Genomic DNA, 25,802 nt, shown 5'->3' on the forward strand with positions numbered 1-25,802 from the left:
AAGGCTTGTTTTGACTGGTGGTTGCCATGTGTGGCTAAATATGCATACAAATTAGCCATGTTGCATTGCAGCACACAGGAATCATTGTTATATCTCTGGTGGCAGTACTCATACTATTCTCATTATGGTCAGCTAAAATGAAAATACTGCAAGTTTAAAATTTTTTTTTTCTACACACATATGGGGTGGAAGAATGGAATACTGATCAGGTGGTGACATCACTCATGCATGGAGCAAATTGGCAAAAATCTTACAGTACACCTGCATGAAAGCTCTCACGAAGCATCATGGGGCACTGCAAAAAAATGTTTGTTTAAGCCTGCTGCATGGCAAAATTTCTAGGAAAACCTATGAACATAGTCACTGGTGAATACAGCATATTCTCTTTGCCAGACTCCGCCAATCAGCATTTCTGGTAAAGAATGTATGTTTGGTTCATGTTAAATGTATATGTACTTAGCAGTATATACAGTAAATGACAGATACTGCTGAGGATTATGTAGCATTTCTAATTAACATATTCCAATTCATTTTATATATGTCTGACATGCTGCAAGTAATATACAATACTTGTCAGATAATAGCAAATGTCTGAGTAGAACGTGAATTTGTATATTAGCACTATGCAGTTAATGCTATGGCCACAGTTAGTCATACTGGGCCTGGAGTGCTCTTTGCATGAACATTTTATTGGTAACACCAGTTAATAGTGACATGGAAAACATGCTAAACCTAGTGAGATTAGAAAAGTCAATGACATGAAACAAAATGCACACAAAGCTCTTAGGGATAAGGGTTGATTATCTCAGTCCTTCAAAAACATATTAATGATTAAACCAGATTTGGTTAATATTTTGTGCTGCTTAAAGATACATACTGTTAGGTTAATTCTTTTAAGCTGAATAAATTGTTGAAGATGTTTAATGACACAAATGAATGGACTCAAAACCCAGGTCTGTATGATAGCAGTTGCAAGGCAGGCATTTACAGATTTGTCTTGGACAGTCCTTGTATTCTCTTATTTTCTTTGCTCTACATTTGATTTGTATCCTTCTCTGAACAGTGATTGCTACTTGCTTATAAATTTAAATGACAGAAATTATCACTCTTTTAAATACTGGGAAGCATTCTTCAACAAAACTCTCTTGTGGATTCCAAGGATGCCAAACGTATTGTCATTTATTTCCTAAGGTTATTGTTTATGGTGGTAGCACTGACTCTATGCTAAAAATGAAATGATGAGCAAGTGACTAGAATAGGTTACATTTACTTCTCATGAAAGACGATTGACACGCTCTCTGCTGAAAAAAGGGTTACAGTGATCCCTCCTTGATTGCAGGGGTTGCGTTCCAGGAACCCCGCGAAAGGTGAAAATCCGCAAAGTAAAAACCATATGTTTATATGGTTATTTTTATATATTTTAAGCACTTATAAACTCTCCCACATTCTTATAAACATTTCCCGCACAGTTATACAGCATAAACCCTTTGTATTCTCTTAGATATTAGGTAAGATTTGTTGAAATTATGTATGTAAACACACTTTTTATATACAGTAAAACCTAAATATTATTTTAAAGATATCGAGTATCTCTGATGTTACAGCCATTACGATAGACAGGCCACCAGCCATAAATACATACAATGCAAGAAAAATTGTATATAGTAAAATGTGTGTACAGTGACATTAAACGTACGTACATGTACTAAGTACTGTATGTAGAAAATTAATTATGGTTACTTACCAACTATGACACGACAACTTGTCCGATAACGATGAGTTTAATTTTACTGCATAACAAAGGAGAGCGTTACAGCTCTTCTAAAGGAGACTCTTCAGGTGACTGTGTAGCACTGCTATTGTTCTTCTTCCGGCAGACTTCAATCCAAATCCCTAAAACATATTCCATCCACCCTATTACGTAAACTTTCAACTCATTTTGCGCCCTGATTAAAGGACACTGCAGCGGTAGATCTTATACTCTTTTCCTCCTTTTTAAATAAAAAGAATTGTTGACTCATTGATTCAGTAATGGCATCCTACAGCAGTGTAGCTGTTCCCTTCCATCAACATATCCAAAACTTTTACCTTTTCGGCAATTGTTAGCATCTTCCGTCTAGCATTGTCCGCAGAAACCCGCGAAAAATCTGCGTTATATACTTAGATATGCTTACATATAAAATCTGTGATAGAGTGAAGTTGTGAAAGTCAAGCACGATATAGCAAGGGATTACTATATGCCCAAATCACAATTAGAACCCTGCTTGTGGTTTTTAATAAGAGTTGAAGGCCTGTTTTGCAATCTGTACATGCAAATCCAGTGCTATTTTGACCATCATGAACTTGTAGTAAAAAATATAGAAAGAATTACAGGAAACTTTATATGATGGGTAGTTTTTATATGTTTGAAGATTTTTTTTTTATGAACTTTGTTTCTAATTTTTTATAGTGTTTTTGTTCAACATCATGATTAATCCTCATTTTACTGAGTTGCAATGATCTGTCTCATTCTCAAACAAACATTTGGCCTAAATTCAAAATGCATGTTAATGCAAGGCATGCTGGAGAGATTAATGAATTCAGAACCTCAATCAGATTGTTACATGAACCATTTTTTAATGCTTCAATAACAGAGTTAGATGAGAGGAGTGTTCAGTAAAAAAATGGAGGCATAGATTTTTTTTCTCTTTTCTTTTAACCTAGTTACATGTATTGTAGCAGCAGTCCTATACTCTGTTCAGTCATACTGCATAGGCCATGATCAAAGTTGCTTGCAAGTAATTTGTTTTCTGTTTCCCGCAACCTTTTTTATTCAAATGTGCTGCACATTACATTACATGGTTAACCTACATGGTTTTATATTTTCTTTTTAGGATTAAAACACATTGCACAATCAAGACCCCACAATGAGTGTAACATCATGGTTCTTAGTCAGCAGCACTGGTATTCGACATCGGCTTCCACGAGAAATGATCTTTGTGGGAAGAGAAGACTGTGAGCTTATGCTTCAGGTAATACACTTGTTTCTAGGAATCGTGCGACTGCTGCATGCCAAGTGCAAAATGAGTTATCTTGTTGAAGTGGCAATAAAGTATTGGTTTGTCTGTTATCATTGTATACTGTACACTATACAAGGCAACTAGGTGGTACAGTGATTAGAATTGCTGCCTTAGAGCTCCAGATTCCTGGTTTTGACTCACATTACCAACAGTGTCTGAATGGATCTTTCTTATCCACTCGTATTCCAAATCCATGTATTTTAGGTTATTTTAACAGCTATAAATTTCCAAAATATATTTGAGTGTACTTTTGTGTTTGAGGTTTTTTTTTTTTCCCTGTGATCGGCTATTGGCTCATTTAGGTTTGGTTCATGGCTTATGCCCAGTGCTGTGTGACCAGTAACTGGGTATGTCAAGTAGAAAGTGGAGGGCTAGATTGGCTACATGGCTAGGTTGGACTTTCTTACTCTGTTCACGTACAGTGAATCCACAAAATTTCCAACTCAAAGACCAAGGCTGGAATAGGTAAGACAGGGTTGTGCCGTCTAAGAGGGTGAACAACTTAAGGGTTATCCAACAGACATTTCTTTTGTCATGAAAAATAAAACAATTGAGGAATACACAAAATGGGGAACACAATGAAAAAAGACAAAAACTAAAGGGTGAATAACTTGTAGGTTATCCAGCAAACATTGCCTTTGTTATTAAAAATAAAACAATTGTGGAATACACAAAGAAAACAGACAAAAATAAATTCCTTCTGCTACCCTGTTCTGCTCCTCCCACAGCCAGTTTTTTTTATATGCAGTTTCCTCTTGGTCTCTTCTGACAATGTCTGTTGCCATTCAGCATTACTCAAATGACAGACACATACTGTATAAAAGGGATCTTGAGGAAGAATGTTGAAGGTTGGGGGATTCACAGGTAACAAAGTTGGCTATAGGGTACTTTATCCTGGTGTCCCTGTTGTAAAAGTAAAGGTGTCCCTGGCACTGGATGTGATTCTGAGGCTTGATACTGGGCTGGGTTTTACCTACCTGAAGTCCACAGGTTCAATGAACTTGTTGTCTTGTGGATAAGCTGGGATAAGGGCTCATCTTGTGAAAGGGAGAGATATACTTCTACTGCATCAACAGAGCCTATAATTGCCTTTATATTCTGATTATATGAATTATTAAAATACTGTAATAGCATTCATTGAATTCACCTGCCCTTCATTTCTTTCCTTAATAAACATTGACATGTGTATCAATGAAATGTCTGTATATGTTCAAAAAGGTCAGCAGCTGGTCCAACTTGAATGGCTTGTATAACTAGGAAAAACATCCATAAACTTAAGGGTGGCATTTAGTGTTAAAGGGCTATTCTGGAAGTTTTTTTTATTACCATAACATAACACTCCATCTCCCACATAATTCAGTTGAAAGTCATATGGGGCAGGAGCTTGGCCCAAGTAATACTGCATATAAAGCAGGAACCATTCCTGGACACCACCACTACATCTCACAGGCCCCACTCATACACACACCCACTGCAGGTCAATTTGGAATGGCTAATTCACCAAAACACACATTTGTTTGGGATTTGAAAGGAAAACTTGAGTACCCAGGGAAGACACAATGCAGTTACTGGGAGTAGTTGCTGACTCTATACAGACAGCAACCAGTGATGGGATCCAAACCCACATTTCTTAATTTGTGACACAACAGTGTCAGTCACTGTGCTGCCATTCTCCAGCGGTTTTCCAAATATGTAGTAAATAGGTTCAAAAGACCCTGAAACGCTTCTTTATAAGCAACCCCCTGCAAATATTATAAATAGAAATTGTCACCTGATGTTTTGTTTTCTTTTAAATATGTATTCTTCTTAACTCAGCTACTTATATTTTCACAAATTTACATTGCCTGGCAAAAAAATAATTGGAACACCATAAAACATTTTTTGACCACCTTTATCTTTGATTATGATATTCATTTGTTTTGCTGTTGTTTCGATTAGCTTATGCAACATTTCATCGTTTATTTTGTGCCATATTTGCTTAGATTTTTTCCACTGAGATCTTGTGTTGACGATTGGAGAGTCAAACTAGTCCATTAAGTTTTTTCCACCACGTCCTAAAGACTTTCAATGGAGTTGAGGTCATTACTCTGTGGTGGCCAATTCATATGTGGAAATGAATCTTCATGCTCCCTGAACCACTCTTTCATAATTTGAGCCTGTTGAATGTTGGCATTGTCATCCTAGAATATACTTGTGCCGCCAGGGAGGTTGATGGGGATCTGTTGATGGGATTGCCTGGTCATTCAGTAGATTTAGGTACTTTACTGACTTTGCCAAGATATTAAGCCAAGATATATAAGTTAAACCACTGTATGTTTTCTCCACCACATCCCAGAGACTTTCAGTGGGGTTCAGGTCGGGGATCTTTGGTGGCCAATTTATGTGCGAAAATTATTCCCCATGTTCCCTGAGCCACTCTTTCACATTTTGAACATGATGAATTTTGGCATGCCATGCTAGAATATGCTGTTCTCATCAAGGAAGAAAATATCTGTTGATGAATGAACCTGGTGATTCAGGTACTGGGCTGTCTTCATTTTACTGCGGCATAATATTGGTGAGCCTAGACCAGACTAACTGAAGCAACGGCAGATCATAACACTTCCTCTACAGGATTGTACAGTGGACACTGTGCATGACAGGTCCATCATTTTGTGTGCTTCACTTCTTAGTGTGATGGAATACAGTATATTTGGACTCATCAGAGTCACCTTTTTCCATTGCTCCACAGACCAATGTTTATGCCCTCTAAGAAATTGAAATTGTTTTTCTGATTAGCCTCACTAACAAGTGGTTTTCTTATTTCCACAAAGTTGTGTAGTCCCAGTCCTTTAAGTTCTTGTCACACTATGCTTGCGGAAATGTTCTTACTATTAGTATTAAACATAGTTGTGAGTTCTTCTGTCAGTTTTCTACGGTTTGATTTCACCAAGCGTTTTAGTGATCTTTGGTCATTCATAATTTTTTTTTTCCCCTACCACATGTTTTCCACAAACTTAACCACTATCCTTCCATGTGTTAATAATGCATTGGTCAGTTTTCAACCCAATTCCATTCATTTCAGCAATCTCCTTGATTGTTGTCTTTTCTTGATGCAGGCTAATAATTTGCTCCTTCTGAAACATAGTAACATTTTTTGGCAACCACGGGAAGGAAAAGGAGAAGCTACATGCTACCTCTGTTAAAAATGGAATGGATTATTACCACCTGAAACATATTAATTACTGCAATAATGGTCCAATCATTGGCCTTTAAGCTGCAACAATTTTTTTTGGCCAGGTAGTGTACATTTAAATATGGGAACATGCATTTATTCTGTGGAATATGATTGCACTTTTAATATTTGGGCTACTTTATCAACCTTTCTCTAAAAAATGAAGCAGACATCAATCACACCAGCTCAAAGCAGTCCTTCTTCACCCTGGTTCTGAGTCACACTGCAGTTGCAAATGTTTCCCTCCAGCTAGTATCTTAATTAGAAGTCAATTCATGCTGATGATGCAACGTGTCATTTAGATGAGTTGTTCTTACTCGCATTCTGCTGCGTAAGAAATTCTAATCTCTGTTTATTTTACTTTAATGTCAAAAAAGTGAACATTTTATGTCGACTGGTGGTCCTCCCAATTGCTTTTCTTCATTTTATTCAAATAACTACTTTTGTGATGAGCACTTCTAAGTATAAATGGTATTAATATAGCTGTGCAGGTTTTGGCTATCTTGATTTATGAACATCTTTGTTAAATGATGGCTTGTGAATTAGGCAAGGAAAAAAAGCAATAGAGGAGCTTGACATCTTAACAAACAAGTGATTGAAAATGAAGTTGAAAAGAATGTGAACCACAATGGACTGCAGTTCAGTACAAGCTGTGACATTTCAAAGAGATGTAAAACCCTTACTATAAAACTTTAGTTTGTAGGCACATCTCAAAGGTAAAAACGACAGCAGTTATAAACAGTATGCTCAATGACATTTACTGACTTTTCTATGTTTCTACTACGACTTCTTTTAATACAATATTTCTCACTTAAGTCTTTACAGGATGTATTGTGTATGTCAGGGGTCCATGATCATGGTCCTGGAGGGCTGCAGGTTTTCCTTCCAACTAGTTTCCTAATTAGAAAATGGTCTTGGTCTTTTTGGACTTGGTATTTAACTATTTGGCTTGTTAGTACTTTTTTAATTGCATGTTAGAGTTTCCTTCTCTGAGAACATAACCATGTCTTTTGTTGACCAGAACTTAATGGTCCTTCCAATTCCCCTCTCATTTATTTCTAAATGTTTTTTACACAGATATTTCATGGTGCATATGAACAGGCTTTAACGAAACCATGTTAGCTTCAGAGACATTATTAGCTAATGTCTGGTTAAAAAAACAGGCAACAATTAAAATTTAAACAAAACTGCTCAAAACTAAAATAAGCAATTAAAGAGTCTGAATTGTAACAAGCAAGATAACTAAAATTAAGCCCATAAACATAGTACATTAGTAGTAAATAAATGGGTTCTAATTAAGAAATTGGTTTAAGTGAAAACCTGTAGCCACTGTGGATCTCCAGGACTGTAATTGAGGACCTCTGATCTACAATGTAACCAAAGTTCGTCTTTGATGAATGAACACGTTAACAAGGCATAGAGATAAATACCAAGTTTCTTTATCAGCAAGAATTGAGTTCTAAATTGAAAATTGGATAGAATAAAAACCTGTAGTCACTGTGGCCCTTCAGGGAAGTAATTGAGGACCTCTGGTGTACTTCATTTAAAAATGTAAGAAATTGTTCTTAATTATGAGACTTCTGAATCTTTCACGGTTTGTTTAGATGAATTAAATATAATTCCCATAAAAATTGCTATAATTACTTTTCTAGGGCTAACATATCTCTGCTGACTCATATATTCCTTGCATTTTCAAAGCCTGTTTTTTGCTAACCTAGCCAGTTGTTTGACAGCCTGCCAGATGGGCATGTGCTCAGTAATTTTCCTTCTATGACTGCCTTTATAGCCTGCTGTTAAAAAGTTCACTAATGTAAACACCCTCTGTACTTCATTGCTAATACAATTTATAGGCACTTTCTGTATTTCCTTGTTGGGTCTGGGTATTGCAAAAAAACGTTGGCAGGTACACTGTTCACATGGGCTTATATAATTAGGTGTGAGTGTGTCATTGAGTTTACTTTGATGGGCTGTCATCCCATCCATGACTGGCTTGCACCTTGAAACTAATGCTACCAGAATAGTCTCACATTACTGACAACCCAATACTTAAAAACATAGCTTTAGAAAATTAATGGATAGAAGGTGAAAAATACATTGCATTTTGCTGTTATTGAATGGGCAGGCTTTGTTTCCCTTTCTTTATTATGATGTCTAATTATCGTACGCTTCTTTTTTGTGTGTCTTCATGTTTGAAACTTTCATGTGGTGTCACAATACCCTCTCTTGCTCTAATGTACAACTGATGGTGACAGTTTATAATACTGTGATTAAAGACTCTCTTCCTTGCTGACTAGAGAAAAAAATCTTATAAAATCTGATCTTTGCAGTTTTTAATTGTGACCAGTGTTATCTGTCCATTATGGGTACCTTACTGGTAAATTTAGTTACCTCTGTGACTATGTTACTGATATGCCTTTCTAAAATATGCATGCTATTTTTTGGGATGCCATGCAAATACATAAATAATAACAGAGTACATCTTAAAATACTATCAGTTCTTGAGTAATGAATACTTCATCTGTCTCTTTCATAATATTGTGAAACTGGCTATGTAGACAGTTAATATCAAATATTGTATATGTATTCTATCTCCTGCCTTACGTGTACCATCAGTATTTCTCAGCCTTTCTTGGCCAGCACTTCCTCTGTCAAACACATTCCCTTAAAGCCTGCTTCCTAGCTGTCATTTAAAGGGACCAGACACACACACAGACAATGGTGTTTAATATAGTAGAATATTCCATGCTGTTAATGACAGACCACCTCTGTTTCAGTCCCGTAGTGTTGATAAGCAGCATGCAGTAATCAACTATGATCCAGCCAGTGATGAGCACCTAGTGAAGGACTTGGGCAGCCTTAACGGGGTAAGTACAGAATCTCAAATTTTAACACAGTAATTGTATATCTCTAGAAATATTTTTTCTAAAGGACTTAATTTATTTCTTTTGTCATTTTATTATTTTTTTTAGTAATTTTACTATCTGCAATGAAAAACCAACTGCTGTTTACTCTTCAAGTTTTAATATATAAAACTAGAGACATTTAAATTGCTTTTTTGCACCTCCTCATTCTAGACATTTCAGACTACCAATAATAGTTTTTAAAAAAAGTTTTTGAAATACCATGTTAAGTGAAAATACATACCCAGAATATTTCCAAGTTTTCTGTGAATTCAGACACTTTAATACTGTATGTAACTGTATTCTGAGACACATTCTAGATGCATCATGGGATTAAAAGGAAAAAAAAAATCCAATTCCAAAACCACAGTGGGCAGATCTAGAACATGTCCCAGTCCCAGCATAAACAATGACTAGAATGGCTCTCCAGAGACTGTGCTGCACATCCTTTACATGAAATCTCCATCAATACTTTTCTAGTCTTCTTGTTTGGGCTGGTCATGGGTAAAATATTTCTATAAATTGTTTGAAGCTCCAGGCACACTTGCTGAGGAATAATATAATTCTTACCCTATCAAAATTTGTGGAGCACTTTGGTGATTGCTTCCCTACATTTTATAGGATAGGATGGGAAGCACTGAACATTACTGGGCAAATGCTGGAAAAAGACTGTGGTAAGCACTGTTGGCTACATGATCTGCAGTCTGCATTGTAACTTGTTTCATCAATTTATATGAGTAGGATGACTGTCTCTTCTGTAAACAATACAGGATAAGAGTTTTTTCTCACATTTCTGATTACAGTACCCAGCTTTTTTTGCTAACGCATGTTTACTTTACTCACACTTATGAGAACTACACATAACTAGAATGAGCTCCTACAAAGGCTTTCGTATCATGTAAACTGTTATTAGTGCACTGTAGATAACATGTTGGGCAAGTCAAACCAGCAGTGACAATAAAAACAAGAAACACTTTTTATGTAAAGCTTTTTTTTTTAACAGTGTGCACATAACAAAAGCAATACATCCAAAAAGCAAATCAGTTGAATAAAGGATATCTTTGCAGTCACAAAATTAGAGCCCTGCAGTGTTCTTTCTGCGCTATTCTGCCTACAACATAACTTGAAGTTTCAGTGCTTCATCAAAATTATATTCTAATGATATTATCTTTAAAAAGCAATTAGATGTTCACATATTTTTGAACTTCACAAACTAAATACAGTAAATCCACATAACATTTTTTCAGTAAGGCTGTAACACCATGAACACACTTGCATATTAACGCACATGCAAAGACAATAAACCCCGTATCACGTTATCTTGTTTCGCATTCTGTTTACATTGACTGTAAGATGCCATAGATTCTAAAAAGCATTCCGGTTTTATAGACTTTAAAATGAGAATACAATTTGTGTGCTGGTATGAGCCCTGCAATGCCTATGGTGCAGGTCTGAGAGCACCTGGGATTTATATCAGATGAGCTGGAAATTGAAGAGAAATGTCTGGTTTGCCTTGCTTGGCTTGTTGCCACAACAAAATCCACCAGCAGAAGAGATTTGAAAGAATTAAATGAGAGATTAATTGATTGTACTACCTTATATGTAAATGTTTAAGCCCATGCATCTGTCATTTAAACATTAAAAAGCACTTATTCACTTAATTGTCTCGACAGATTCCAAGCAGTATAGAAATCTGAAGTATATGCTAAGTGCAAGGAGTGTGTCTGATCAGTTGACATGTTGTATAGAGCTGCATTAAATTTAAATGAATTTAAATGGTGTGCTGCTTTGCGTCTCAAAGTTGCATGCTTAGGTCTTTTTCACCTTTCACTTTGTACTTTTCTTTTGTTATGGCATGTAACATAGTTTATTTTATTCTGTCATTACACTGAAGCTTTATTTAAGGTAAAGATTTATTTATATCTGGGTTCAATGTTGAATTTATTTGTATTTGACTGTAGAATCTAAACTAGCTTTTGGTTGTAGAAATGTTTTTTGTTTTTTTTTTTTGGCTGATCTCTTTATAATTATATGTCTGTTTTTATTTCCCTCTGTATCATTAATATGTTTTCAAGTTGTTCCTTTTCAGTTAGATAAGCTAAATTCAAACAGGAACATGATTTTCTTTCTTTCTTTTTTCCAGACATTTGTGAATGACTTAAGAATTCCAGACCAAACATACATAACCCTTAAACTTGGAGACCTCATACGATTTGGCTACGATATCCTTTTGCTTACATATTGCCTTAATTTTTTGTGAAAAGTGCATAATGAAACAGTGCCTAAAAGGTAATATTTGCATAGTTTCTTTTTCCTCTTTCTCATTTTACTGTACTTTTTCCTGAAAATTTCTGGCATACCCATTCTATTTATTAATAGTGCTTTCAAATGTAACGTAGACTACACTACCTTTTTCCTGTCACCCTCTATTAATGTGTTTTCATTAATGGTCATTGATAGAAGAGCTGTTCTAATCATACTACCTCTAATCGATTAGTTACATTGATTAAGGCTGTGCTAGAGATTGACATTCCAAAGGTGCTTTTATCCAAGTGTAACTTAAAACTCTCAAGAACATTGTTTAACTCTTTCGGTATTTCTCCAATCTGAGTCAAACAAACTAAGGTGGTAGGTAAACTAAAACATTTTGCTTTATATTCCAAAGACTTGGATACTAGTCTAGTACAAACAGCTCTGTACATTTGAGCATTTTCTACAGTTTTATTATTGGCATATTTGGAATTTTGAAATGTTGCACATTTGAAAGTTTTTGAGGGCACTGTGTATGTTACTGTTAATCCCTTACACAGCACTCCCAGCTGTTCTCCACTAAGCCTCTTATCTAGCTGTATGCGGACAGTCATTTTAGTCAGCTGCTCTAGATTTGCCTTTATTTTCCTATGTAAATGCCTGGGTCATATTCCTGCAGTAGCAGTGTCTGCAACTGCATCTGATGTGTTTCATTAACATTTTCCTTATCTCTGTTGTTTTTTTTTTTTCTATTTGCACATTTAAATAATTAATTGTATTATTAAACAAACAGATATATAAGGACTAGCAGCACTGTTTTCACCAGAGCAAAATATTACACAACTAATAAAAAAGGTGCCATCATCTCAGTAAAAATGCTTGGTGAAAGTGCACTTCGTTTCTCCTCAGTTTATATTTATATAGTCCATTTCCTATTTTAGGATCCCTCAATCTAGTTTACATATTGAAAACAATTATAAACACATGTAATAAAACACACACACACACAAAATAAATCATGCATAAAATACAAAAACCTTTGGAACTTGTTAACTGACTTATACAATATAGTGTTTTTCTTTTATGAATTAGGTTCTTAAATGTCCTAATAGTAATAACTATAAGTAAGTGTAGTAGATGGTAGAACCTTAGTTGATCAGTAGTGGTTTATAAAGTTTGGCAAGTTAAAAAATGTATATCTTTCTGAATTTAGTGGCTTATTCTAAAGTTCACAGCCTGAAAATGACTGAAAACGTAAGATCGGAGCCAACCCCGGATGGTATATTTGCCAAGTACTGGTCAATCTTAGGAACACACCTGATACTCTTTCATATTGGACCAATTAAGAACTCAAGTTTTAAAAGATAAAGGTAATTTTGTTGTTCTCAGCAGCTGCAACGTGGCACATGTGGTTGCTGTAGAATAGCATTATGATACAAGGTATATTTAAAAGAATGTGGTAAGGAAAACTGCATTTTTGATTACTCGTATGTGGTGAAAATATTTAGATAATATAGCATTAATAACTTATGTTAAAAGATGACTTGTGTATAAATAGCTTACATTTTATGATAATGGGATCATTTTCAAGAGAGGGAACCATAAACCACACATTCAACACCTTGTTTACTTCCCCAACTTATGAACTTGATGAATGTTACCTATTTTAATGGAAAAATGTCCCAATGGTTTTTCCATCACAGTCCAAACAACTGTGTACTTGTCTGGAAAAAAAAACTATGTTCATGTACTGTATATTAGCAGTTTGTTGCTCTTTTTCTGTTTGAGCTTTTGTATTAGATGATCCTTTTGTATCTGTTGCAATATTGTATGGTATGTGTGACACTCTTCTCCAGCCATCTATATATACAAAATGCAAACTTGACTGACTGACTGATTCACTTACTCACTATTTCCCGCTTAGCTAAAAACCTGAAATTTGGTAGCATTCAGGACATTCAGGTCAGCAGGTATCCACTAATAAATAACATTTCAGTATATCAGTATGTAGTAATTCAATCTCTCTACAATCCCCCACCCCCCGATGGAAAAACTCAATTCCCCAAAATGTTTTGACTGACTTGATTGAAATAAAAAAAAATTAGTTGCCCCAGATTTTTTTTTATTTCTCAATAATAATGTAGTGAGGTGGCTATTGTAATGCACTGCGTCCTTTTCTCAGCAGAGCACTGACAAGTGGTCATGCAGAGTTATGGGGTTTGTCGTGTATGCAAATAAAGGTCTCCTCCAGAAGAGTGGTGGTAGCAATAGAGTGGAATGAGTTAAGAAGGAGAAGTGTTCTGCCCAGAAAATCAAATTGGGATTAGGGCTTAAAGGTCTCTTCTATTTCATTTTTCAACATCAGTGCACTCTGATCATAAGCCCCCCAGCATCCTCAATATCATATACTAAAATAAGCACACTTCAAGGAGGACTGCTAGATTAAAATGTCAAATAAAACTTTATAATGCATCATGAGGGGGATCAAGACATTGACATTTTGTTTCACTTCAGTCACAGGGATGGGATTATATGTGGTGTGAGCTGTGAAGCAGAAAGAGTAAAGTTCAGTGAAGCTCCAGTAAGATGTGTTTAGCAATAAAGCTTAAGCCAGAATGCCAGAGAGAGACTGAGAAGTATAGGAAAAGTGTTTTTCCCACATTCAACACAAGAAGGTAGGGACTGTGCCAGTTTAAATACTAGCAGAGCTGAGTTAATTCATTCCACATGACCAAAAAAGAGAGGGCACAACTGTACATATACTGCAGTTCAAGCCATTATTACTTTTTATCTGTTCTCTACAATTGTTACTTCTTTCCTGTTTTCAACCCCACTCCTTTATAAAAAAATATTTTTGTTATATACATTTGAGACCCCTGTGTCATCTTTTCTCTACCAACAAAAATGTCACTACAGTACATTTACTGGGAGAAAAACAGTGCTTAAAGTGGGCTAGCAATCATTTAAGAAATTTCCAAACCATGGTACTGGACGTTATTTTGTTACACTTCAACTACTACAGAAAATAACCCCAAAATGAAGATGTTCAATTCATTGCTGTTTCTAATAAGTTAAAGTACAACATGGTTCAGTGTTACAACATTATTGTCTGGCTATAGCTAGGACATAAAAAACATAGAAAGAAACATGAACATAGAAACTGATGAGAAACAGAAAGTAATTCTTGAGTAAATGATGTAAACAAAAGTCATAAACATAATAGTATTAATAATAAAAATAATAGTAAAAACTCTCAAAATTCCCATTATTCTTTGAAAGGATAGAGTTTCCTTTTTCGTGTTCTGAAGTGACCATCAACAAAAGCCAAGGCCAGTTACTAGGATAAACAAGAATTGACGAATGGGAAGAAAGTTTTACTCATGTGCGACTGTATGTATCTTGTTCAAGAATAAACATCTCTAGTGAACTAATAATTTTTCCTCCTGGCAAATAAAACTATAAATATTACATGCAAAAAAATACTGAGTTACATAGCCATTCTGATACATATGATTAACCAGTGGCACTATAACTGGGGCCCATTATCTTTGGAAATTGACACAGCTGGTTCATAAATAATTCTAAATGAAAGAAATGTTTTGATTGATTTGCTTAACAAGCTTACATCCTCACATGTACATGCTGGAAAAAAGTGAACACAGAGTCCCAGAAGAGGCGTTGAAGGTAGGTATTTTTCTGGAATCTTACATATAAAGTAAATGACATTTTTCAATCTGAAATTTATAATTTGGCTGTCAGTCAAAAATGCCAGTTCAGGTCATTGGTTTTCTCTGCTTTGTTTGCATTGGATTCCTCCACATAATAAATGTCTCCTGGCCGGCCATGAAACTGGTAGTGTGTACTGGTAGATTTCAGCATATCTAATGCACAGGTGTACCTTGCATAAAATTTGGCCTACTGTTTTTGGTTGGCATGTTACTTAACTTTCATAGGTTAATTCAGAAACAAAAGGGATGTAATTAGTATGTTTCATTTTGAAAAATAAATAAAAAGTTGAAATGTTTCATGAAGCCATCAAGGCAATAAAAAGTACTAAACTGAAGCCATGGTCGGAAAATTATTATTATTATTATTTTTTTTTTTACCAATTTTCATACCTCACTACTATAATTTTATTTATGCTGGTGTCACTTAATAACTTCATGAACATACCTCAAAAATACCTTTAGTAATCTTATAGATTGCAAATTGACTATTTAATTTATTAGACATTTTGTATTATATATAAATGAACTTGTTAGTGGGGTCTTGGGTAAAAATATAAAAGTTGCAATTTTACCATTGTTTAACTTATTATTAACAGCATGAGAAGTACACGAGCCAACTGCGGATGGGTCTTAAAAGTTCAGATGGTAGGAGGGGAGTTGATCATGCTGATGATACAATCGGGGAAACAAATACCTCAAAATCCAAATATGAAAAAGCAGAACGTAAAGGACCAACAGGTAACGTATACAGAAATTAATAAAACATTGGTGTGTGTGTTTGTGTATACGCAGTACAGTATACAGTATTGTAGGAAAATGAGGGATTACTGTTTCATGCATATCCAGGGATAACAAATTAAAGTAGGAAATGTTGAGTGAATTTATATTTCTGTCCACCCAGGAATGCCAAATTAGTGAAGAAAAATGATTTTAACTTGGGCCCAACCACAGGCACCATATAAAGGTAGTAAATGATGTATGGATGTGAGAAAAATGATTGACGTGTTTACGTTAATCAGGTAATTGATTATCAATATAGCCATTGGCAATGCTTGTAATTAATTAAATTATGTGGTAACGCTCTCATTTTATTTTCATTAACTTTCCCTGTAGGAGAGGTTTCTGGTTGTTACACTTATATCAATGTAACTGGCACACACATTTTCAAAAACAGAAAAATGCAGTTTAATGATAAACACAAGGATTATAGAAATTAGATAACTGCATACAATCCAGCATAGAAGACAAGGTGCAAGGCGGACAAACATATTGCACAGAGCAGACTGGCTATTTAGAGTTTTTTTTTCATCTTGGCATAGAATATTTGTTTTATAATAGCAAGTCTTATAATGCTAAGTTGAGTTGCATGTTGTTGCTCCGGGTTCAAGTGAAGTACTCTTCTCGTGTTGGAGTTCACTTTTTGTCTTTGCCCTTTGGTCCTTAGCTCATGATGTGATTTGATGTGATGTTGCCTTTGTCGGCACGCTGTTAAGCTCTTTCCAGTGCCATCTGCAACCGTGAAGGGAAACAGTGTCACTTTTTCTAGCACCAGAATGCAGGTGCTGAAGTTCACTTCTTGAAGTAATACTGCTTTTCATTCTTTTCAGACTGGGTTCTGTCACTCGACCTGAACTTGGCATTGCAGAGTGTGGTAGTCAGCATTAAGCTTACATGGAGAACATGTTGTCGACATTCAGCTTCCACAAAGAAAGTGGCTTGTCATATTTCAGATCCCTCGAAAGTGCACAGAAGAGTTGAATGCAGCTAATTTTGAAGAAAGGTGTAACCTGTGGTGATTGGATCAGAGTCACTTGCAGTTCCAGTTCCAGTGCCTGCTTATATAGTTCAGTGTGCGGTCACAAGCTTAAAATGTATGACCACGGCCACCACGCCACCCCCAAGATCTTCAACAGGGTTTTAGTCCTTCCAAGGTGACCGCTCAAAGGGCTGTCATGATAATAATCCAGGGAGTCGGGGATGAGCCCCTCCGGGACCACTAGTTGGTGTTGTAGACCCCCAAGAGAGGATGGAGTGGTCCTGTACAGAACCCCCGGAGGTCCACAAAGTGTACCCGGTCGGTGTGCTGCTGTTCCAGTCCCTCCCTGATGTTTTGGCAAAATGGACTGGCAGCTTGTGCTTGAGCCAGGTCTTGCAGGCTTCTTGGCAGAGGGAGGACCATCTTCTTTGCCTCTGCCAAACACACCATCCTTGGTGGCTCTGACACCCTGGACAGAGCATCAGGCACGTTATTGTTTTAGAGTTTCCCCAGTCCCGTTCCATTTGTGAGCCCACCTTTACCAGGTCTTCCACTGACCCCACACCCCCCATGAAACCCCCAGCTAACCACGGGTTACAGGCATTCAGGATGTGGCGGGCCACCTCTTCTTCAGATATAGCCGGCTGCCACTTCAAACACAAAGCCAGATATTCATAGGCGTAGTCCCGGATGGATTGTGAAGGCAGTTGCACCATGGATTGCAGCTTGTCTTCCAGTTTGGATTCGTAGTCTTCCAGAAGAAAAGCTACAAGGAAAGATCGGCTGAAGGATCCCCAGTCTTTAATATTCTTCCTCGCCGTCAGCCACCAGCTTCGCACCAGCCCCGAGAGGGAGGCCCCTACCACTCCCATAAGCTTTTCTGGGGTTGAAGGGTTAATAGCCAGCTACACTTCCCCTTCTTCCACAAAGTTGAGGACATCATCAATGTTATTTTGAGCCCCCCAACTTGGGAAAGGAGAGGTGCACCCCAGGGACGGAGGGCCAGTTGATGTATTCACCCCCACACCATCCACCACCCAGAGAGACCCATACGGCGTAGAATGGCAGGGTGACTGACGTAAAATCTGAAGACTCCTTCGGACTTGCCCCGAAGAGATTCTTGCCATTGTTAATTTTGCCTCAAATTTTTTAATTTCTGCCTTAAACACAATTTCGCACCCCAGGAGTTTAATTTGGTCATTTATATATTCTTTTATTTCCTCCTGGGAGCCGCTGATCTGAGCCTGCAAGGCATCTTTGCGCCCAAGCGCACTTTCAGCAACCTTGTGGACTTTCTCATCCAGCCGGGTGAGTTGTTGTGCCAGATCTTCCTATGGATGCGAGAAATCCTCCAGATATTCCTCCTCAGGTCCATGGTGATCTTCAAGGTACAGTGACTGTAACAAATCCACCACCTCCTGCACCACTGAACGCGCTGTGACCGTGATATGCCCGGCCCTGGCCCTGGCTACTCCTTCCACACACTGCAGTGAAGCAATGGCGTCTTCCTACTCGGCATGCGCTAAAGACATGTTGGTAATCGGGCGTGGCATGGATGAATTACTGAGAAAACCTACCCATACCAAGCCATACCTCTGACAAATAATATTTTCCCTCCTCCCCAATCGACGGTTCAAAGACTAGCAAACAAAAGCAGATATGTAAAATAAGTGTAGGAATATATTAAATGAAACACAATGACCGATATAATTATACAAATCCATAATGTAAAATATATATAATATATATACATATATACCCCTCCACCAAAGCAGCAAATTGAAACCAACACATATACAATAAAAAACCTCCCTTGCCCCTGCAAATGTATAACAAACACAAAACACAAATAGTATCAATGAATGAGTACTGATTGACAATGAACGTGAAATTGAGTCCTGGTAAATCACTGTCCAGAATACGGATGACTGATCAAAAAGGGATGTGTTTGAATCTCCCGAATGAAACAGAACCACCTCACCATGCTTCCTCGGCGAATGGTGGATAATAATGTCCAACCCTGGGGTGTCTGGCAATGATGGTGCTGTTGTGATTCCAGCAGAATGAGCACCAAACTGGAACAAGGCGCGATGTGAATAATGGCAGAAAAATGATGATTGGTTGTTAATGCTTGAAATCTCCATCCCTCTCTTTCCTTTTTTCCTATTTCCCTCCTGATTGTTTAAATAATGATGAGCCGGATGTAACTGGCAAAACTCCAGTACTGTTGTGTCCAGGGGCCGCTGCCTCCCCGCAACATCCTTCCCCATTTCTCATTACGGGGACAACAATTAAACAGACACATATTAGTTTAAATGGGGTGCTGTGACGAGACGCAACTAGGTACAAACACTATAAACACAATACCTATGTGGCCCCGCTAGAATACTGCTGCTCATTAATTATCACCTCCCTTCTTAACCTAGCTTCCACTACTCTTTCCCATGAGTTCAAGCTGTGGCTGATCAATTATATGTCTCTCTGTAGTACTTCAGTTCTGCAAATCAACCTTATTCTTAAAAATCAGTACCAGTACACTTCTTCTCCACTCCTCAGTCAGCCTCTCACTTTCCAAGATTGCATTAAACAATCAGATTAAAAACACCTTCATGCTTCCACAGGTTTGTCATATGGACCAAATGCCTTCCCATTCTTCATACTCTTCATAGCTTTCCTTACTTCCTCCTTGCTAATCCATTGTACATCCTGGTTCACTATTTCCAAATCATCCAACATATTCTCTCTCTCATTCTCTTCGATGAGCCAGCTAAAATGATGCCCCCTCACTGTCATGTGATCCTCTGAGACCAGCAGAATTTAAGATACAATATTAATTTAAATAATATCCAAATAAGCACACAGCAAAATCAGCACAAGAAGATTATATGAGTGTACTACAGATGTGTAAAGTACATTGAGCTAACTTAGTTCATGTCTAATATATACTGTATACTGCCTCTATAACAGAACTAAAGTGTGAATAATAAAGAACATGTCACAGTCACGACCCAGGGATCCTGTTTCTCCTTTCTCAGGAGGAATTGTCTTGGAGAAAAAAGCTTATTCTCACTTCTGAAAAATACACACATGATCCTTGGGATGAACAATCAGGATAAGACTTTAATGCATGTAGCACAAAGCCGTCACAGTTTAATGAAGTGAGCCCCTTAGTCATTATATTTATTACAGTTCTTCTCAAAAAACAACCTTGCTTTGCACATTTTTCACAACTATCTGACTCGTAAGACACAACTCCCTCATCCTTTTGGTTTGCTTGTTCCACCAATATTTTATTATGCTTATTAGACATACTTATTTTCAGTCCATCTCTCGCCCCTATTTTCTTGACTCGAAGGACGCCTTTGCCGTCTGGCCCAGGAAGTGCCTATCACCTAATCACCTCTCCCTATTCAATTAATACTTAGTATTTACATTCCTAGCCTTGGGCTGATAAATAGATAGAATAAAAAAGTATAGACATGAGCCTTTAATAACTCTTACATGACCTAAAGATTTAAATTTTCTTTAGAATCTGTCTATTCAGCAGTCCTGTTTTTGAAATAGTTCTGAAAAGAATGTGTTCATTTTAAAAGCCTTATAATGGAATTGTACCTTAAGCTGCTTTTTTGCAGTTCATCTTCAGCACTTTCCGTTTTTTAATCCTAAATTTAATAATTTATGTAGCATGTAAAATAAACATTAAGTGAATCATTTTAATTACAGTTTCTTGCTTCTTTTCTATTTTTGGCCACCATTATCAAAACATTTTAAGTTTACTGTTTTATTATTTTGAATAGATAAGAATAACTATTAATTATATTACCAGTAATTAATTTAAGCATTTTGTGACATTACAAAGCAGAGAAGGAGGCTTACTTAATTAACAGTAAAAGAAACATTATTCTCATAGTTTTATGTTTTTTGTTCTGGCCATCTTTATTAAATATCTTAATAATCTGGCTAAGTAAAGGTTTCTTTGATTTGTTAAGTTTTTAATCAATCTTTCATACTTTGAGATGTTATCTTTTGTTTTTTAAGCCTTATGTGTTATCAATCTATTCCTAACCTGAGGCTTGTTGCCCGAGCCTTTGCTCTTGAGTCAAGGTGGCTTCTTCTTGACATCAGGCAGAAGGAGTGTGTGTAATCAGACAGGAAGCCCATTCTTTTCTGAAACAACATTTGATGCTGATTTTGTTCCATAGACTGTTGCAGATTCAGATTTACTAACACACATTACTTTAAATTCTAGTTAACACGGTTTCAAAATATTCCCTTCAGTATCATAAAGATAGTTATTAAAATTGTGGTAGTAAATGGCCTGAATAAAATGTATAGTTGTTTATGATGTAAAATCCATGTTTTCGTGTGGCACGATGCACATGATAAACTAGGCAGCACTTATTTGGACGGTTTATATTAAGGAGACATTATTTTAAGTTTTATGTTCAGTTGACCTGAAGATTTGCAAATAAAAATAACATTTCAAACCTGTGTAAGTTTAAACATTATCATGTATGTTTTCAGATAGCAGCATATCCCGTCCAACACCACTCTATGGTCAGCCATCGTGGTGGGGTGAAGATGATGTTGGCGGCATTCTGCAACATGATGACAGTAGACATCTGGAAGACTCGCATTCAGGTAAGCCAAAACATGCACTTTTCCTTTTCAGTCTATATGTTGCATTCGGACTGTTTTTTTTAATATAAATATCTAGCATTTTAAAATTGTGTCACATGTTAGTTTGTATTCAGTTCCTATAGGTAAATGCTTTCAATTGTGGTAACCACTGAATTGTTCATGTTATTTCATATGCAAAAAGCTAGTTGTCTCCATGTTGACAGTTTAGTTGTTTGTGGATGTTGTAGACTTTGGGGTGTTAATATGAAGCAACCCCAACTCCTTTTCTGATGGTGCAGAAGAACATGTTGGACTGCTTAATAAAAGTAATGCACTTCATAACCAATGGTGCATTTTTTATGGAAGATTCAGCTAGTATATTCCATGCACAATTTATTTTGATTTTTTTTCACCAGCATCTTTCATAAATCACAGGTATTGTAAGTCCTTATTTAATTTAGTTCTCAGCATTTTTAAATTAGTTTTCCTCATATACTAGTTTTGTCAACGAGCTTGTCTTACAAATATGCATTACAATATTGGAAACAGTATAGTTTAAAGCAGCAAGGTAAAGTACAATCTAAAACAGTTCAAATACATGATACACCACTGGTAGACAGATATTAGAGATGGCCTGTGGAAGTAATTTACTATGTAAATGTACTATATATTGGAGTACGCTGACCATAAGACTTTATAAGCTCAGTGGGTTCAGTGTCACTATGTTGTGTACAAAAGAAGCAACTAAAAAAATTCTGGATAAGGCAACCTAAAATCCAATAAAGAGGTAGTGATTTGAATGTTAACTTACAGGGCCAATTTATATTTCACACTGAGAATGCGTACATTTTCACATCATGGCTGCCACATGTTCCCAATGCTCATTTGACACGTCCTTTGAGCACATCTTCAGAAATTAATGAGATGTGTCTTCGAGTTGCAGTACCAGCAAAAACTCGGGGGTAGTGCGTTCAGCTTGGGACATGACGTCAGAGTCTTTGTTTAGATAGAGAGAGAGATAGAGAGAGAGAGAGAGAGAGAGAGATAGATACATACATACATACATACTTTATTAATCCCAAGGGGAAATTCACATACTCCAGCAGCAGCAGCATACTGATAAAGAACATTATTAAATTAAAGAGTGATAACAATGAAAGTATAACATACACACAATAATTTTGTATAATATTAACGTTTATCCCCCTGGGTGGAATTGAAGAGTCGCATAGTGTGAGGGAGGAACAATCTCCTCAGTCTGTCAGTGGAGCAGGACAGCGACGAAGCTGCTCCTCTGTCTGTAGATGAACTCGCTGAAGCTGCTCCTCTGTCTGGAGATGATCCTGTTCAGTTGATGCAGTGGATTTTCCATTATTGACAGGAGCCTGCTCAGTGCCCATCGCTCTGCCACGGATGTCAAACTGTCCAGCTCCTTGTTTACAATACAGCCTGCCTTCCTCACCAGTTTGTCCAGGCGTGAGGCATCCCTCTTCTTTATGCTGCCTCCCCAGCACACCACCGCGTAGAAGAGGGCGCTCGCCACAACTGTCTGATAGAACATCTGCAGCATCTTATTGCAGATGTTGAAGGATGCCAGCCTTCTAAGGAAGTATAGTCCGCTTTGTCCTTTCTTACACAGAGCATCAGTATTGGCAGTCCAGTCCAATTTATCATCCACTCCCAGGTATTTATAGGTCTGCAATCTCTGCACAAAGTCACCTCTGATGATCACGGGGTCCATGAGGGGCCTGGGCCTCCTAAAATCCACCACAAGCTCCTTGGTTTTGCTGGTGTTCAGTTGTAGGTGGTTTGAGTCGCACCATTTAACAAAGTCCTTGATTAGTTTCCTATACTCCTCCTCCTGCCCACTCCTGATGCAGCCCACGATAGCAGTGTCGTCTGCAAACTTTTGCACATGGCAGGACTCTGAGTTGTATTGGAAATCCGATGTATATAGGCTGAACAGACCCGGAGAAAGTACACTCCCCTGCGGCGCTCCTGTTTTGCTGACCACATACTGAGGTCTGTCTTTAAGGTAGTTCATGATCCATGCTACCAGGTATGAATCTACTCCCATCTCAGTCAGCTTGTCCCTAAGGAGCAGAGGTTGGATGGTGTTGAAGGCGCTAGAGAAGTCCAGAAACATAATTCTTACAGCACCACTGCCTCTGTCCAAGTGGGAGAAGGATCGGTGTAGCATATAGATGATGGCATCCTCCACTCCCACCTTCTCCTGGTACACGAACTGCAGAGGGTTGAGGGCGTGGCGGACCTGTGGCCTCAGGTTGTGAAGCAGCAGCCACTCCATGGTCTTCATCACATGTGACTTCAGAGCGACAGGCCGGAAGTCGTTTAGCTCACTAGGACGTGATACCTTTGGGACTGGGGTGATTCAAGATGTTTTCCAAAGCCTCGGGACTCTCCCCTGTTCCAGGCTCAGGTTGAAGATGTGCTGTAGAGGACTCCCCAGCTCCAACGCACAGGCCTTCAGCAGTCATGGTGATATTCCATCTGGGCCCGCTTTGCTGGCACAAAGTCTCCTCAGCTCTCTGCTTACCTGTGCTGCTGTAATTGTGGGTGGAGATGTCTTTCCTATGCTGGTATCAGCAGAAGGATGGGTGGAGGGTGCAGTACTCCGAGGTGAGAGTGGGTTAGGGTGGTCAAACCTGTTGAAGAAGTTGTTCATCTGGCTTGCTCTCTCCATGTCTCAATCAATGGTGGCACCCCGCTTCGAGCTGCAGCCAGTGATGATCTTCATCCCATCCCACACTTCCTTCATGCTGTTATTCTGCAACTTCTGCTCCAGCTTTCTCCTGTACTGCTCCTTCGCCGCCCTGAGCTGGACTCAGAGTTCCTTCTGCATGTATTTGAGCTCATGCTGATCACCGCCTTTAAAAGCCCTTTTCTTCTGGTTCAAAAGGCCCTTGATGTCACTTGTAATCCATGGCTTGTTGTTAGCATAGCGGCATGCGATTCTTACTGGAACTGCAGTGTCCATACAGACGTTGATGTAGTCAGTAGTGCAGTCAACAGTCTTCTCAATGTTCTCACTATGTGACCCCTGCAGGATATCCCAGTCCGTAGTTCCAAAGCAGTCTCTCAGAGCCTGCTCTGCCTCAGGGGATCACTTCCTAAATGAGCGTGTGGTTGTAGGTAGCTCCCTCACTCTTCCTTTGTAGTGAGGCTGAAACAGAACCAGGTTATGATCTGCTTTCCCAAGCGCAGGCAGCGGGGTGGCGCTGTATGCGTCTTTAACGTTTGCATACAGTACGTCGATAGTCCTATTTCCCCGGGTGTTACAATCCACATACTGGAAGAAGGCAGGTAATGTTTTGTCCCGCGTCACATGGTTAAAGTCTCACAAGCGCCTCTGGGTGCTGTGTTTGTAACTTAACAACAGCAGAATGGATTTACTATCAACATGTGACAGCATGCCGGTTTGGAAATTCTACAGGATCAATGTGTGTGCTTTGATGTTTGATGAATTGTTCGATGTCGTGAAGCAAATCATCATACTTAAATGGTGACCTTTTCTTCATCTATTTGATAGACAATGCAAGAGTTGCATATTCCCCATCATGAAGATGCAGTACATTTTAAAGGTCACACATACCATCTTCTTTGCCATATTTTTTTTTTCTTGCATTTTTGCATTAGAATAAGAATGTATGGAAGCGTATTTTAGCCACAGAGAAAAAAACAATAGGGACACAATGAAAAGAAAAGATCTATTTCATTATTGAAGTGGAAATTTCTACTTTAATCTCTTAGTTTATTTTGTCATTAAAGTAGGATTGGAAACATCATCTTAAAACTGACCCAGTTGTTAATCACTGTGTTTCTGGGGCTTCCTCCTGCATTGACAGCAGTGGCAGGCAGTGATTGCCATACAGAACACATTGAATTTATGACATTCCAGCTCTCTGCACATTTAGAATCCTTAGATTTATACTTGATATCACTTTCATTATAAAATGTGTTAAAGCATATATGTTACATTTTACAGATAAATCATATACTTTATTTAAATAATTAATACAGTTAATAATTACACTTGTGGCGGCGGCATGGTGTCAGAGTGGTAGCGCTGCTGCCTTGCACTAGGGAGTCATCATCCCTGGTGTTCCCTGCTTGGAGTTTGCATGTTTTCCTGGTGTGTTTCCACAGTGTGCTGAGGTTTCCTTCCAAGGGCATGCAGTTTTGGGGATTTGCCGATGATAAAATGACGCTAGTATATGTGTGTGCTTGTGTTCACCTTGCAGTGAGCTGATGCCC

The 25,802-nt window shown here is 37.8% G+C and overlaps 1 protein-coding gene across 2 annotated transcripts in view; it reads left to right on the plus strand.

The window, feature by feature from the left end:
• The window catches only part of si:ch73-212j7.1 (centrosomal protein of 170 kDa protein B), a 125,879-nt gene that overhangs the window by 46,543 nt on the left and 53,534 nt on the right, over nt 1-25,802 (plus strand). Inside the window, exons 2-7 of one of the 2 annotated variants that reach the window (XM_039741416.1) lie at nt 2,874-3,011; nt 9,048-9,137; nt 11,317-11,395; nt 15,049-15,107; nt 15,748-15,889; nt 21,432-21,548. In XM_039741416.1, coding sequence (XP_039597350.1) covers nt 2,907-3,011; nt 9,048-9,137; nt 11,317-11,395; nt 15,049-15,107; nt 15,748-15,889; nt 21,432-21,548 — 592 coding nt within the window. In that variant the 5' untranslated portion in view covers nt 2,874-2,906. Of the gene's footprint in view, nt 1-2,873; nt 3,012-9,047; nt 9,138-11,316; nt 11,396-15,048; nt 15,108-15,747; nt 15,890-18,184; nt 18,296-21,431; nt 21,549-25,802 lie in introns of those variants that run through there. The other variant, XM_039741417.1, reaches the window with a different exon arrangement.

Source organism: Polypterus senegalus, chromosome 18 (genome assembly GCF_016835505.1).
Source record: "Polypterus senegalus isolate Bchr_013 chromosome 18, ASM1683550v1, whole genome shotgun sequence".
In the NCBI taxonomy this organism is placed as follows: domain Eukaryota; kingdom Metazoa; phylum Chordata; class Cladistia; order Polypteriformes; family Polypteridae; genus Polypterus; species Polypterus senegalus.